The sequence below is a fragment of the Erigeron canadensis genome, chromosome 7 (genome assembly GCF_010389155.1).
Source record: "Erigeron canadensis isolate Cc75 chromosome 7, C_canadensis_v1, whole genome shotgun sequence".
Lineage (NCBI taxonomy): Eukaryota > Viridiplantae > Streptophyta > Magnoliopsida > Asterales > Asteraceae > Erigeron > Erigeron canadensis.
In genome coordinates this window covers 8,276,387-8,291,211 of record NC_057767.1, presented here as the reverse complement: position 1 = coordinate 8,291,211, position 14,825 = coordinate 8,276,387, and the positions used below count along the sequence as shown (strand labels likewise).

The 14,825-nt window shown below is 34.0% G+C and overlaps 1 protein-coding gene and 1 pseudogene across 2 annotated transcripts; both read left to right on the top strand.

Moving 5' to 3' along the window:
• Positions 1 to 1,132: 1,132 nt before the first annotated feature.
• LOC122607466 lies at positions 1,133 to 13,001 on the top strand (annotated as a pseudogene).
• Positions 7,107 to 9,092, top strand: LOC122607467 (F-box/FBD/LRR-repeat protein At1g13570-like). 2 transcript variants are annotated; one of them, XM_043780443.1, is made up of 4 exons: positions 7,107 to 7,252; positions 7,526 to 8,319; positions 8,427 to 8,585; positions 8,665 to 9,092. In XM_043780443.1, the coding sequence occupies exon 2, from the start codon at positions 7,530 to 7,532 to the stop codon at positions 8,316 to 8,318; it is 789 nt and encodes a 262-aa protein (XP_043636378.1). In that variant the 5' UTR covers positions 7,107 to 7,252; positions 7,526 to 7,529; the 3' UTR covers position 8,319; positions 8,427 to 8,585; positions 8,665 to 9,092. The 2 variants fall into 2 exon arrangements, 1 of the variants encoding a protein (XP_043636378.1); XR_006325046.1 differs by lacking the exon at positions 7,526 to 8,319 and having other exon boundaries at positions 7,113 to 7,252.
• Positions 13,002 to 14,825: the final 1,824 nt, after the last annotated feature.

Below are 14,825 nucleotides of genomic sequence, written 5' to 3'. Positions count from 1 at the left end.
CTAATTAAACTAAACAAAAATCAAAATACAAGAAAGAAAGTGTTAACAATGGCTGAGGATTCTGTTAAACAGAGGGCCCTTAAAACTGATTTCGGGCCACCCAAGTGAACCCGTCAGTTTAGGATGAAGTGATGAGAGGGAGAGAAAGTGGTCTGGTCAGATTGAAGTGAAGTGTTAGTGTTATTGTTGTTGGTTGAACCACTACTACAATCTATTAGTATTGGTCAAGAGCTTGAGACACCTACTACACCTGTTTCACTAGGCCTGGGCGCACCCGACGCGCCCACTTGAGGTGTGACCCCCCAATTATTATTTCTCTGACACTCTTCCTTATAAACACACTTAATGTTTATACTTCTACCAATGTGGGACAAACCCACATTAGTTAAACACACTTTCAACTTCATTTTAACATATCTATTCACTTGAATATTTTATATTATATTATTTAAACATATTAAATGATAAAAATACATAAAGTTTCCAACAATACGTGGTATGCGACTACACGGTCTGAGTAGCAATTGTATTTTTATCTTTTTTTTTTTTATAAAGATAAATGTTTTCCAATATAGAAATACGAACAGATGGGAATAACATTTTTTCTATAAATTTTTAAAAAAAATGAATAATCCTTTCTTAGTTTACCCTTCAACTAGTCTTCTGACAATGTTTCGGAAAAAAAAAAGTTTTCAAACTCCAGTTAAACAGAATTTAAACCCTTAAATTGAAATCGTCAGGTTGACTTTGTTTCAACTCGAGGTTTCGAATCCTTTATTTTTAACGAGAAATAGTACCCGCGCGTTGCAACAGTGAGATTGTAGGGTGATAGGTCATAGAGTGTGGTTATAGGAGGTGATAGCTCATAAAGTATGATAGCCAAATTTTTAAGCTGTAGGGATTCCGCCCTCGGATTTAAAAATTCGTCGAAAGTATATCGAATGACATCTCTAATGAAAGAGGATGAAGTTTTATAAACACCCATAATTTTTATAAATGATCGATTTTTGAAATAAACTATTTTGAATTGGGTCTGCGACTTTCCTTCTCTTACCTCCTCTCCGGTTTCTTCTCTTCTTTTCCCTTCTACCCAATAAACTTACGATTATACTGTTAATAAATTGGGGATTTCAATGTAAAAGCTCCTCAGGTAATAAATAGTAAACTCTGGAGTCAAGGATTTGTTGCTGAGAGTCTTCCTCTTCGAGACTTTTTCAATGTAATTTCTTTTCCTCTTTTTTTTTTTATTTTTTTAATTTTTTTTTAATTTTAATTCTCGCTATGTATTTCTCTTTTGCTTGACAATTTTGTTTCTCTTTTTCTCTTGATTAAATGTATTATATAGGGTAGGGTTAATGTGAGAACCAAAACATGGGAAAGAAGTGGGAACCACTTTTGATGTGATTTTTTGATTTTTATTTTCTTTTAACAAAAACCCATTATTTTATAGAAAAATTATATGGATTATGTGGTGAAAATGGCTACGGTACGGGCGTTGCCCTCATCCGTTCTAAAAGGTTGTCACCGGACGCATATAACTATATAAGAATGTTATGGATTTGATGGGCGGCGATCAAAAAATGATGGCGGTTTGATACAGTACGGGCGTAGTAAGCCCTTAGAGATTTTTTGGTTCTCACCATTCTTTTGGTTATCACTTGATTACATCACGGAGTGTACATATGTATATATATATATAATATATTTATATTTATATAATATAATGTGAAACCCTCATCTGGGATCCTGTTTATAATCAATTAGTTAGAGTTTTCAATCTAACAATGTACCCGACTTCTGTTGGACTCACTTAACGGGGAAGATAACAATTGATGTTAATTTCGGGTTTTTGTTTTTGTTTTTAGTTTAATGGATTTGGTTCATGGGAATAAAGCATCAAAACTTGTGGCAGAAGGTGATGTTATTAGCAACATGCCAGAGATAGTGATAACTAATATTTTAGATCGTTTGCCAATACGAGATGCAGTTAGGACAGGTATCTTGGCGAGAAACTGGAGGTTCAAATGGACTATGCTCTCCCAACTCGTGTTCGATGAGCAGTTCTTTAAAGATATGTTACGAGAACAAGGCACAAATAGTTATGATTGGAAGAATGTAATTAAATTTCTTCTTCATCTTAAAGGTTCCATTACGAAGTTTACCCTCCGTCTACCAAAGGACATGGTATTCGATGTTGAGGATATAAACCATTGGTTTTTGTTCTTGTCTGGAAAAGGAATTAAGGATGTCACTCTTATAAATTTGCATCAAACACCACTGAAGTTGCCTGACCATCTTTTTTCATGTCTTGAGTTGAAACATTTGAAGATTCGTAATTGCTATTTCCATCCTCCACTTAGTTTTTGAGGTTTTCCAAATCTATTGAAATTACACTTGAGATGGGTATGCTTTGATAGCTATAATTGTGGGGAGCTTGTCACTCGTTGTCCCTTACTTGAGATTCTCTTTGTTTGCGTTTTCGGTCTTTTTGGCAAGGTGAAACCAGTTGAGATCGCAAAACTTGAAAATCTTAAAGTGCTAACTATGCCATTAATTATCTAACCTTGACACAATGACATTAACATGTCCCAGCATCTCTCAGCTTGTGGGTTCTTTATCAAAACTTCAGGAAGTTAATTTAAATTTTCAAATGTGCAAGGTAAGACTAATTTTGATATATAAAGCTCACCTTACAATTTATCATGACAAGGCTTTTTAAGTTTTTTTTTCTAATTAAAGTGAATTTCTTTTTACCACTTTTCATTTAGTTATTGGCAGAAGCTAGTGCTAGAAAGGGTGTCACTACCACTTTTCCTTGTCTCGAGACTCTAAGATTATGGTTCATAGATTGCAGTAAGGATATCGAGGTATCATTCGTTCTGAAAATGATATGTTGCTCCCCAAAATTGCGGAATCTTCGGATCTTGGTCAGTGGAATGAATATGTATAGTATTTTGCATCTTAATATGTCATAATTGTGCATCTAAATACTATATATCTTGCAGGGTACATACGAAATTGACGTCCCACCCATTGCACCCTGTTCTTCAGATTTTAATGATAACACAATGTGGCAGTCGCATCTTCAGAGTGTGGTGTTTGCATGTTCCAAAGGTTCCAAGTCTGAAATATATCTGATAAAAACTTTACTTGCTTGTTCCCCCTTGCTAAAGAAGTTGTTGAAGCTCCATCGAGCCTCCCCTTTGGCAGAAGTAGACCTTTTCTATTATAGTAAATGGGATCCATCTGTTACATATTTTAACTGTTGATTTATGTAAATTATGTAGCTCGGGTAGCACTCTACATTGAGATATATTACTTTCAGATTCAACTTTTGGTGGCATTACAGACTATCATTCACTTTTTACCGCGTGCTCCGGTTGCAATGTGGTATATTGTTTAAAATCAATTAGTTAGGGTTTCAATGTGACTTTAACTGATGTTAATTTAGGGTTTTTTTGTTTTTAGTTTAATGGATTTGGTTCATGGGAGTAAAGCATCAAAATTTGTGGCAGAAGGTGATGTTATTAGCAGCTTGCCAGAGGCCGTGATTACTGGTAATTTGGATCGTTTAATTTGCCTATACGATATGCGGTTAGAATGGTATTTTGGCCAGAAACAGGCGATTCAAATGGACTATGCTCTCCCAAGTCCCAACTCGTGTTTAATGAGAAGTTCTTTAAGGATTAATTAGGATCCCAAGGCACAAATAGTTATGATCGGAGGAGTGTAGTTAAATTTCTCCTTCATCTTAAAGGTTCCATAACGATGTTTACCCTGCGTTTACCAAAGGACATGGTTTTCGATGTTGTGGATATTAGTTATTGGTTTTTATTCTTGTCTGGAAAAGGTATTAAGGATATCACTCTTATAAATATGCATGAAACACCACTGAAGTTGCCTGACCATCTTTTCTCTTGTCTTGAGTTGAAACGTTTGACGATTCGTAACTCCTATTTTCATCCTTCACTTAGTTCCAAAATTTGGGGAGCTTGTCACATGTTGTCCCTTGCTTGAGATTTTGATTATTAACTGCCATCAGGGTCTTTTTGGCAAAGTGAAACCAGTAGAGATAACAAAACTTGAAAATCTGAAAAACATTGCCATTATTTGACCTTGACACAAGGACATCACCAAGTTTCAGCATCTTTCAGCTTGTGGGTTCGTTTTCAAAACTTCATTGTGTATGTTAATTTAGGTTTTCAAAATTGCAAGGTAAGACTAATTTCGATGTTGGAGATGGAAGGCTTTCGTTGAGAAATTGTTGAAGCTCCATCGAGCCTCTCCTGTTGCAGAAATAGACCTCTTCTATTTTAGTATCTGGGATTCTTCTGTTGCATATTATTATTGGTAATTTCTGTAAAATGTGTTTCGGGTAGCACTCTACATTTGTAATCTAAGTGAAACTTCTACATATGTAGCCCTCCAAATTCTGTTGCACTCCTTTTCTCTTATTGTTTCCAAATAGGCTTTATGTTTTGGAACTGCCCTAGATGTTTGAGGTTCTTTAAAACTAGTACAAAGCTATGACAGATTCATGTATCCAGTTTCTTCTGAAAATGTTTCCTGTGACTGAAACCATTGACCATTTATAAAATGACCAAACTCATGCCTTAACCAATTTTCAAGTTTACAGGTAGACTTGGCTTTGACATTGAGATATAGTACTTTCAATTCAGGTTCGATGGGTTCTAACTTCTCACCGCACTAATGGTTTCGTGTTTGATCACTACAATATTCGATTGATTGGTTTGAGGTTATAGACAAATACTAAGATTTAGTGTCTAGCTATATATCCGACATTAAACTTACCGGGCATGAGTTCAATGCGGTGTGTGCCCTGAATACCAAAATGGTTACATGGGATCAGAGGGTTCCCACCCATATACCCTTTATATATCCAATATTAATACATTAATCATTGTCTTGTTATATATACGGCCAGGTAGGTTAAAATAATTTTTTTGATTTATTGAATGGTTTTATCTATATAATGATATTTTTTTTATCTATACAAATACAATCATCAAAAGTATAAGCTAACGTGTATATTTCTTAATTAAATCCAATATGTGCGTTTATTTGAGGAATAATGTGTTGAATGTAGGTAGGGGTGAGCAAAAACTGAACCGAAAAAACCATGAAAACCGAAACCGAACCGAAAAAACCGAAAACCGAAAAAACCAAAACCCAATGGTTTTGGTTTTCTAAAAACCGAAAGTTGTGGTTCGGTTTTGGTTTCTAATGAAAAACCGAACCGAACCAAACCAAAAATATATATTTTTTATTTTATTTTATATTTATATCATTTTGTTATTAATTTTTGATAAATATGTTAATATATTTGCATTTTTAGGTGTATATAATAATATCATTTATATGTTTTAAGTGAAAGTACACAGCAAAATTAATTTGTTTTAATAATTGTATAATTAAACAACGGGAAAAAGATATCGATAGTTATATATAAAATTTGTTTGAAATTTATACAACTTACTTTTATCGATTTGTTGTCATTGTTGTAGTGTTATTGTTATTAATATTGTTTTGAAAACTTGTTGAAATTAATTAAGGTGTAATTATAGGGTATAAAACTTATAAACTTTTCAAGCTTAATTTGTCCCAAACCGTAAGTGGTTAAAAACCGACTAAAATCGAAAAACCGAACCGAAATAGACCCAAACCGAAAAAACCGAAACCGAAAAAACCGAAACCCAATGGTTTTAGTTTTCAAAAACCGAATTATAAGGGTTTGGTTTCGGTTTTAGTCAAAAACCAAACCAAACCGAACCGTACTCACCCCTAAATGTAGGTTTTGTTTTAAGCTAAAGAATGTAAATCTGCTTTTATGAACGAGCAAATTAGTTTTTGGAAAGAAAAAAGAGGTCATTAATTAACAATATGTTTCTCTAGTTGGATGATCGATTTTATTTTAGCTAATTAGTTACATTACATCAATATCAATGTCATACGACCTTTGGTAGATGAGCCAAATTATGGAAAGTAGGGAACTCAGGCACTTAGAAAGTTTAAGAGTTGCCGCAAAGAAAAAGTTTTTTAAGTTTAAAATTCAAGACAGGGGAATAGTATGAGTGTATGACCCGAGGACCTATAAAAGAAGTGACTAGGAGTCTAGGTGCAATGTGGTCTTTGATGTTGATGCTCTAGACCAATAGTGGAAAAGTGGCTTCCTTGTTCTACCTATTTAGTATTTATACAAGTTTTTAGAAAGGCAAAATGATGATTTTTGATATAAAAAAAAAACTAATAATAATAATAAAAACAATGTAAACGATAACTAACGCTTACGGTTAGTTTTTTCGATTCGTTAAAGCTGGTTTGGAAATATCGGTTTACAAAATGATTTTAACATAATATTGGAATCCGGTTGGAAACCGACAGTTTAGACAAAATCCAAACTGTTTTTGAAAAACCTTAATTTTCAATTTGGGTTTTCAAAATTGGTTTGGACCGAACAGATTTTTTTGGGCATGGCTAATTAACACCCCTACTAGTAGATTAATTCTTAAAAAATATTACTCATCCCCGTCATGTTTTAAATTTTTTAAAGTTTTAATTTTTCTAATTTTGATCTTAAATAATTTTTTTGTTTTAGATTATACTTGATTAAAGTTATATGAAATAATTGTATTTTTTTAAAGTATAAATCAAATTTTATATATATCAAAAAATTATTTTTTAGTTAAAAGTTTATAAATAAAGATTTTGAGTATGTAAAATCAGTGGAGGAGTTATGTGGTGGCCACGGGTGGCCATAACAACCCCTCAATTTTTACAAAACTATATATTTCTAATACTATTTTTAAGTATTTAATCAGTTTTAAGGTAATTGACAACCCCAGATTAAAGTAATTAAATTTTGTAGTTTAATCTTACACGTATTATAGTATCATGAAAACTGTTCGGCGATCCCAGGATAAAAATCCTGGCTCCGCCACTGTGTAAAATAACACCGATTTAAAATGAAATAACTACTGTACATAAAAATACAAAGGGCCAAGTTACAACAACAAGACCCAATCCCTAGACGGGGTATGAGGGAGGTTAGTTGTAGACATTTTTACCTGCACCAAAAGGTAGAAAAACTGATTCCGTGAGAACCTCCGGCACAAAGAGAAATCTGCAAGTTACCTGATCAATAAGCATCAGCTGCGTTTATAAAACACACACAGAGAAATCTGCAATCATGGCGATTCACTGAGCAAAAAACAGCAGGATTTACAGACTGAAGGTACTAAACCCATTCCTTTTTCTTCTTCCTTTACTGCTTACCACATTTATTTTGACCGCTTTTGACTGATTGTATTCAACCATTAATTTCTCCTTTGTTTGACATATTTTCCCCCCACTTTTTCTCTAGATTAATTGTATTATAGAAACCCTAATCTGTGTGTCTTGTAATGAGAAACCCTAATCTGGGATATTGTTTAAAATCAATTAATTAGGGGTTTCTGTGTGACTATAATTAATGTTAATTATTTAGGTGGTTTTCTTTTGTTTTTAGTTTAATGGAATTGGTTCATGGGGGTAGTAGCAAAGCATCAAAATTTGTGGCAGAAGATGATTTTATTAGCAGCTTGCCAGAGACTCTGATAACTAGTATTTTGGATCGTTTGCCTATACGAGATGCGGTTAGGACTGGTATCTTGGCCAGAAACTGGAGGTTGAAATGGACTATGCTCTCCCAACTCGTGTTGGATGAGCAGTTCTTTAAGGATTTATTAGGAGCCCAAGGCATAAGTAGTTATGATTGGAGGAATGTAATTCAATTTCTCCTTCATCTTAAAGGTTCCATTACGAAGTTTACCCTCCGTCTACCAAAACACAGGGTAGTCAATGATAAGGATATAAACCATTGGTTTCTGTTCTTGTCTGGAAAGGGAATTAAGGATGTCACTCTTATAAATAAGCATAAAACACCACTGAAGTTGCCTGCCCATCTTTTCTCTTGTCTTGAGTTACAATGTTTGGAGATTGATAACTGCTATTTCCATCCTCCCCTTAGTTTTCGAGGCTTTCCAAATCTATTGGACTTAAACTTGTATTGGGTACGAGTTGAAAGCAATAAATATGGGGAGCTTCTTACTGGTTGTCCGTTACTTGAGATTCTGGTTATTCACCATAACGGTCTTTTTGGCAAAGTGAAACCAGTTGAGATTTCAAAACTTGAGAATCTTAAAAAGTTAACTATGCCATTATTCAAGCTTGACACAAGTACATTAACAAGTTCCAGCATCATTGAGCTTGTGGGTTCTTTTTCAAAACTTCAGGAAGTTAATTTAGGTTTTCAAATGTGAGGTACGACTAATTTTGATATTTTAAGTCTTCTTACAATATATCCAGACAAGAGTTTCTGAGGTTTTTTGCTAATTAATGTGTATTTTTTTTTACCACTTTCCATTTAGCTATTGGCAGAAGTTGGTGCTAGAAAGGGCGTCACTATCACTTTTCCCTGTCTTAAGACTCTAAGATTATGCTATCTAGATTGTAATAAGGATATTGAGGTATCCTTAGTTTTGAAAATGATAAGCTGCTCCCCAAAATTGCAGACCCTCAAGATCGTGGTTAGTGGAATGAATACGTATTATATCGCGCATCTTGATATATAATAATTATGCATCTAAATACTATATAATCTTGCAGAGTACAAATGAAAATAACGTCCCACTGCTCGCCCTCTGTTCTTTAGATTTAGATGATAGCACAATGTGGCAGTCGCAGCTTCAGAGTGTGGTGGTTGCATGTTCCAAAGGTTCCAAGTCTGAAGTATATCTGATAAAGTCTTTACTTGCATGTTCCCCCTTGCTAAAGAAGATTGCTATTGGGCTCAACTCATCCACGGTGGTTGGTGGTGCAGATGCAAGGCTTCGGTTTGCTGAGGAGTTGTTAGAACTCCACCGAGCATCCCCTGTGGTAGGAATAAAGCTTTTCTATTTTAGTGACTGGGATTCTTCTGTTGCATATTATTATTGGTAATTTCTGTAAAATATGTGTCTCGGGAACCACTTATCATGTGTAATCTAAGTGCAACTTCTACATATTGTTTCTAAATAGACTTTATGTTTTGGAAATGCCCGAACTTTTTGATGTAGTTTGCTGTCAGTGTCTCTGTTGTAGATGGTTGAGGTTCTTTAAAACTAGTGTAAGAAGCTACTGTATGACAGATTTGTGTATTCAACCGCGTTGTCAAAAGTATTGTTTGACAACAAGTATCGAGTTTCTTCTGAAAATGTTTCCTGTAACTGATACCATTGAATATTCATAAAATGACCAAACTCATGCCTTGACCCATTTTCAAGTTTACAGTTAGCTCTTGGCTTTGACATTGTGATATAGTACTTTCAGGTTCAATGGGTTCTAACTTCTCACCACACTAATGGTTTCGTCATTGATCAGTACTATATTCGATTGATTGGTCTGAGGTTATAGACAAATAAGATTTAGTGTCGAGCTATAATATCCGATAAATACATTATTTGTAGTCTTGTTATATAAACATGTATGTAGGTTAAAATAAATATTTTGATTTATTGAATGGTTTTATCTATAATAATATTAATACATTAATCTTATTTGTATTCACTTCAATTAATAATGTGTCGACTTCGAATTCTTTTCCGCAATTTCACTGTGACCAGACACTTCTAGTTTTTAACTCTTTCTCCAGAATTCACGCGGCATATGTGTTTCTTGGCTCATGTTTTCGCTTGCTGCATGAACTATTGAACTGGGTCTTGACTTAAATGTCCAGGTTTTTGTTGCACACTTCTCAGCGGTCTCTTGAGTGGTGCTGCTGATCACTTTTTTGGGTATTAGATGGCAGACTGGGAGTTCAAGGGGAGCATCAGGCCATGAAGTTCACTTTTCTAGGACTGTCATCTCCAATGGATGATCAATGGTCCACCTGCATCACAAACGCCACATATCAGAAAAACAATTTAAAATTGGCAGCTACAAGATCTTATGAAGTAAAATTACTGAATGGTTTTATCTATAATGTATTATAGATAATGCATTTGTAATACAAAATACAATCATCAAAAGTATATGCTAACGTGTAAAATTCTTAATGTAATCCAATATGTGCGTTTATTTGAGGAATTTTGTTTTGAATGTAGGTTCCGTCTTAAGCTAAACAATATGTGTTTATTTAAACGAGCAAATTAGTTTTAATATTTCTGGAAAGAAAAAGAGTTCATTAATTAACAATGTGTTTCTTTAGTTGGATGAAGATGGATTTTATTTTAGTTATATCAATCAATGTCATACGATCCTTTGTAGATGAGCCACGTTAAGGAAAGTAGGGAACTCATGGGAGTTAGAAACACCTAAATGTTGGCTTAATCATCTAAAGATGCCATATGTACTTTTACTTTGGGGCTCCATTAACTAATTTGTATTATTACTAATATGCCCCTAATCTTTATAACTACAACCCAACATTCTTTTACGTGTGTAATTACTATATTGTATTTTTCCTATATAATTCCCATATCTTTCTCTAGCTACTGTACATTACATGGATATTAAGACTAGTATATAATCTTATATGGATATTAAGACTAGTATATAATCTTTCATGCATGCATCTGCTTGAAAAAGATGTGCATATATGCGGTACTAATATTTAGTAGGGAAATCGATGATAAACACAGTACTAATATTTAGTAGGGAAATCGATGATAAACACAATGTGGTTTACAAGAAGAACATAATTGAGTTTAACTATAAAGATATATTTTGTATACTGAATAATAATTTAATCCTTTGAGGCTTTATTTAACGTGCTTAAAAAGATTGTACATTTTCATATTAAAAGGACACCCTCTGAATTTTATAATAAATGTACAACTATTTAATGCACTTTAATGAAATGCTTCAATACGCAACAGTTTTAGAAGCTAACGCCAACTGTAGAGAAGGGTTTGAAGTGAGAATCGGGAGACAACTAGATTTAGCAACGATTAATGACTTGCTAATACCATCTCAAAGCTGTTCAAGAGATGAAAAGTATGATACTGAGTGTTTTAGAAGAATATTGAAGCATTTTTACAGCAGTTTCAACGGGGAAAACGAATCGGGGCTCTACATTGTGGCTGAACTTCTTGAAGATTTCTTAGGTGAGGTAGCCAATGACATTGATTTGAAAAAGGACTCGTTTATATTTCTTGCTGAATTGTCATATGCATCAGAAGGAACACAAAGAACCATTGATGGGTTATATCGGGCCATTGACATTTACTTAAATAAGCACATATACTATACAGAATCTGAACGTGAAGAGATTTGTGCTGTTATGGATTGCAACAAGTTGTCACAAGTGGCATGTGAGCACGCAGCACAAAACGAGAGACTTCCAGTCCGTGTAGTGGTTCGAGTTCTGTTTGTAAGTCAGTTACACTTAAGGGAAACGATCACTAAGGAGGTGGCAGGGTTAGAAGATAAGTCTAAAAGGCTTACCGAGGTCAGAAAGCAGGATTACGACTTGCTTAAGGTTCATGGGGGTAGTAGCAACGCATCAAAATTTGTGGCAGAAGATGATGTTATTAGCAGCTTGCCAGAGAATGTGATAACTAGTATTTTGCATCGTATGCCTATACGAGATGCGGTTAGGACTGATATTTTGGCCAGTGAATGGCGGTTCAAATGGACTATGCTCTCCGAACTCGTGTTTGATAAGAAGTTCTTTAAGGATTTATTAGGAGTTCATGGCATAGTAATTATGATTGGAGAAATGTAATTAGATTTCTCCTTCATCTTAAAGGTTCTATAATGAAGTTTACCCTCTGTCTACCAAAGGACATGGTATTCGATGTTGAAGTTATTCACGATTGTTTTTTGTTCTTCTCTGGAAAAGGAATTGAGGATGTCACTCTTATAAATATGCATGAAACACCACTGAAGTTGCCTGACCATCTTTTCTCTTGTCTTGAGTTGAAACATTTGAAGATTCATAACTGCTATTTTCATCCTCCACTTAGATTTCGAGGCTTTCCAAATCTATTGTACTTAAAGTTTTATCGGGTATGTTTTGAAAGCTATAAATTTGGAGAGCTTGTGACTTGTTGTCCCTTACTTGAGATTTTGGTTATAAGCTGCCATCAAGGTCTTTTTCGCAAAGTGAAACCAGTTGAGATAACAAAGCTTGAAAAACTGAAAGTGTTAACTTTGCCATTATCTAACCTTGACACAAGCACATTAACAAGTTCCAGCATCTTTCAGCTTGTGGGTTCGTTTTCAAAACTTCATTGTGTTAGTTTATGTTTTCAAAATTGCAAGGTAAGACTAATTTTGATATTATGAGCTCACCTTACAATATATCATGGCAAGACTTTTTAAGGTTTTTTTTCCTAATTAATGTGAATTTCCTTTTACCAATTTTCATTTAGTTATTGGCAGAAGCTGGTGCTAGAAAGGGCGTCACTACCACTTTTCCTTGTCTCAAGACTCTAAGATTATACTACGTAGATTGTCATAAGGATATCGAGGTATCATTAGTTTTGAAAATGATACGTGGCTCCCCAAAATTGCAGAGACTTAAGATTGTGGTTAGTGGAATGAATACATAATAATATTGTGCATCTTAATATATCATAATTGTCAATCTAAATACTATATGATTTTGCAGGGTGCATACGAAAATGACGCCCCACCCATTGCACCCTGTTCTTCAGATTTAGATGATAACACAATGTGGCAGTCGCAACTTCAGAGTGTGGTGTTTGCATGTTCCAAAGGTTCCAAGTCTGAAGTATATCTGATAAAGTCTTTACTTGCTTGTTCCCCCTTGCTAAAGAAGATTGCTATTGGGCTCAACACATCCTTAATGGTTGATGGTGCAGATGGAAGGCTTCAGTTTGCTGAGAAATTGTTAAAACTCCATCGAGCCTCTACTATGGCAGAAATAGACCTCTTCTACTTTAGTAACTGGGATTCATCTGTCCCATATTATTATTGGTAATTTCTATAGATTATGTGGTTGGGGTAGCACTCTGCATATGTGATCTATATTAGTGATAATACCTTTTTCTTTTTGTTTCAAAATATTAAGTATGCCCTGACCTTTTCGTGTAATGTGCTGTCAGTGTGTCTCTTGTAGATGTTTGAGGTTCTTTAGAACTAATTTATGTAATGTCAGATTCAAGAATTCAACTGCCTTGTTAAAAGTCTTGTTTGACAGCAAGTATATAGGATTTTGTTTAGGTGAAGCCTATCATACTTTCTTCGGCTCTGAAAATGTTTCCGCGACTCATACCATTGAACTTTCATAAAATGACCAAACTCAGGCCTAAACCAGTTTTTAAGCTTATAATTAGACTTAGCTTTAACATTGAGATATAGTACTTTCAGAATCCAATGGGTTCTAATTTCTAACCACACTTATCGTTTCCTATTTGATCCTTTGATCAAGTGTTGAGTTATTTTTCTATATCGTAATCTCTTTATATACTCGGGTAGGTTAAATCATTAATCATCTATATGTTTCATTAATATTTTCTTGACTTGCTGAATATGGTTGTCATTGTTGATTGATTCATCTAGCGAAGTCTTTTTGTACATAATATTAGAGATCAAAGGCTGTTGCTGATAGGATAACGCTAGGAAGCTATGAATGATGGTGTGCCTATTGTAGCTGTTTATCCTGGACTTGTACATGGACCTGCTAAAATCAAGGGTGGAAATAATGTCGTCTATATGGTAATTTTCAAAAATAGTTAGTTTAATTTTATGGTCATCTATGAACAATTAATTAATAACTTTATAGTTCTCTACCTTAAATAATCTTTGATGCTTATGAATTGCTCAGAAGTGTAAAGTAACTTTCTTTTTTCAAACCGGTGGGTCCAACATCACTGAAGTGTTTCAAATGCCTGAAACCTCCTACGCCATTTACAGAATTTGTTATTACTTTTTTTTATCAATATAGTATTCAACTATTCATGACTTTTAATAGATTATCTACTTAAAATTTCATATAATGTACAGAAAAGTTGTGAGAGGGTGACCCGGCACATCCCTACTAGGTCCCCGACTAGACTCAGATAGGAATGCTTTGTATGGATTTGAGTAAAAAACTTTTAAACCGGATGACAAAATTGGATTTTTGGGGTTTAAAAATTAAAAGAGTTGTCAGGATTCTTTAGTTGCTAGAACTTGAGCAAACAAATTTGGTGGGACTCAAATTTATATGGAAACAAAAACCCCATAAGGAGCCAGAATTACTTAATAAGGTTGACAAGATTTTTGTTGGCCAACACTCCATCAGTCTTTATGGAATTGGTTAGTTATTTAGATTAGTATATTGGTTTAATTGTAATTGTAAGCTTTAGCCATTAGTGTCTTGTTAGTTGTTTTATGTATAAAAATTCAGCCGTTCTAAATTAAACGAGAGTAAGTACCCGCGCGTTGCAGCGGTGAGATGATGGGGTGATAGGTCATAGAGTGTGATAGCCAAATGCTTTAGCCGTACGGGCTCCGCCCTTAGATTTAAAAATTCGTCGAAAGTATTTCGAATGACATCTATAATGAAAGAGCGTGAAATTTTAAGACACCCAAATAATTTTATGATTTATCGATGTACGATTTTTGAGATATGAGATTTTGAATGAATTAGGAGAATAAATGATTTATGGAGGAGAGAAAAAAAAATAATTGGTTGAGATTTGAGGAGAAAGAAAAGGTAATATAGTTATTTTAGATAAATATATAATATATAGGAGGATATTTTAGGATGTAAATGTTGAAACTTAAATTTAAATTTATACAGAGACGCTTTATAATATTATTAAATTAAATTAAATAAA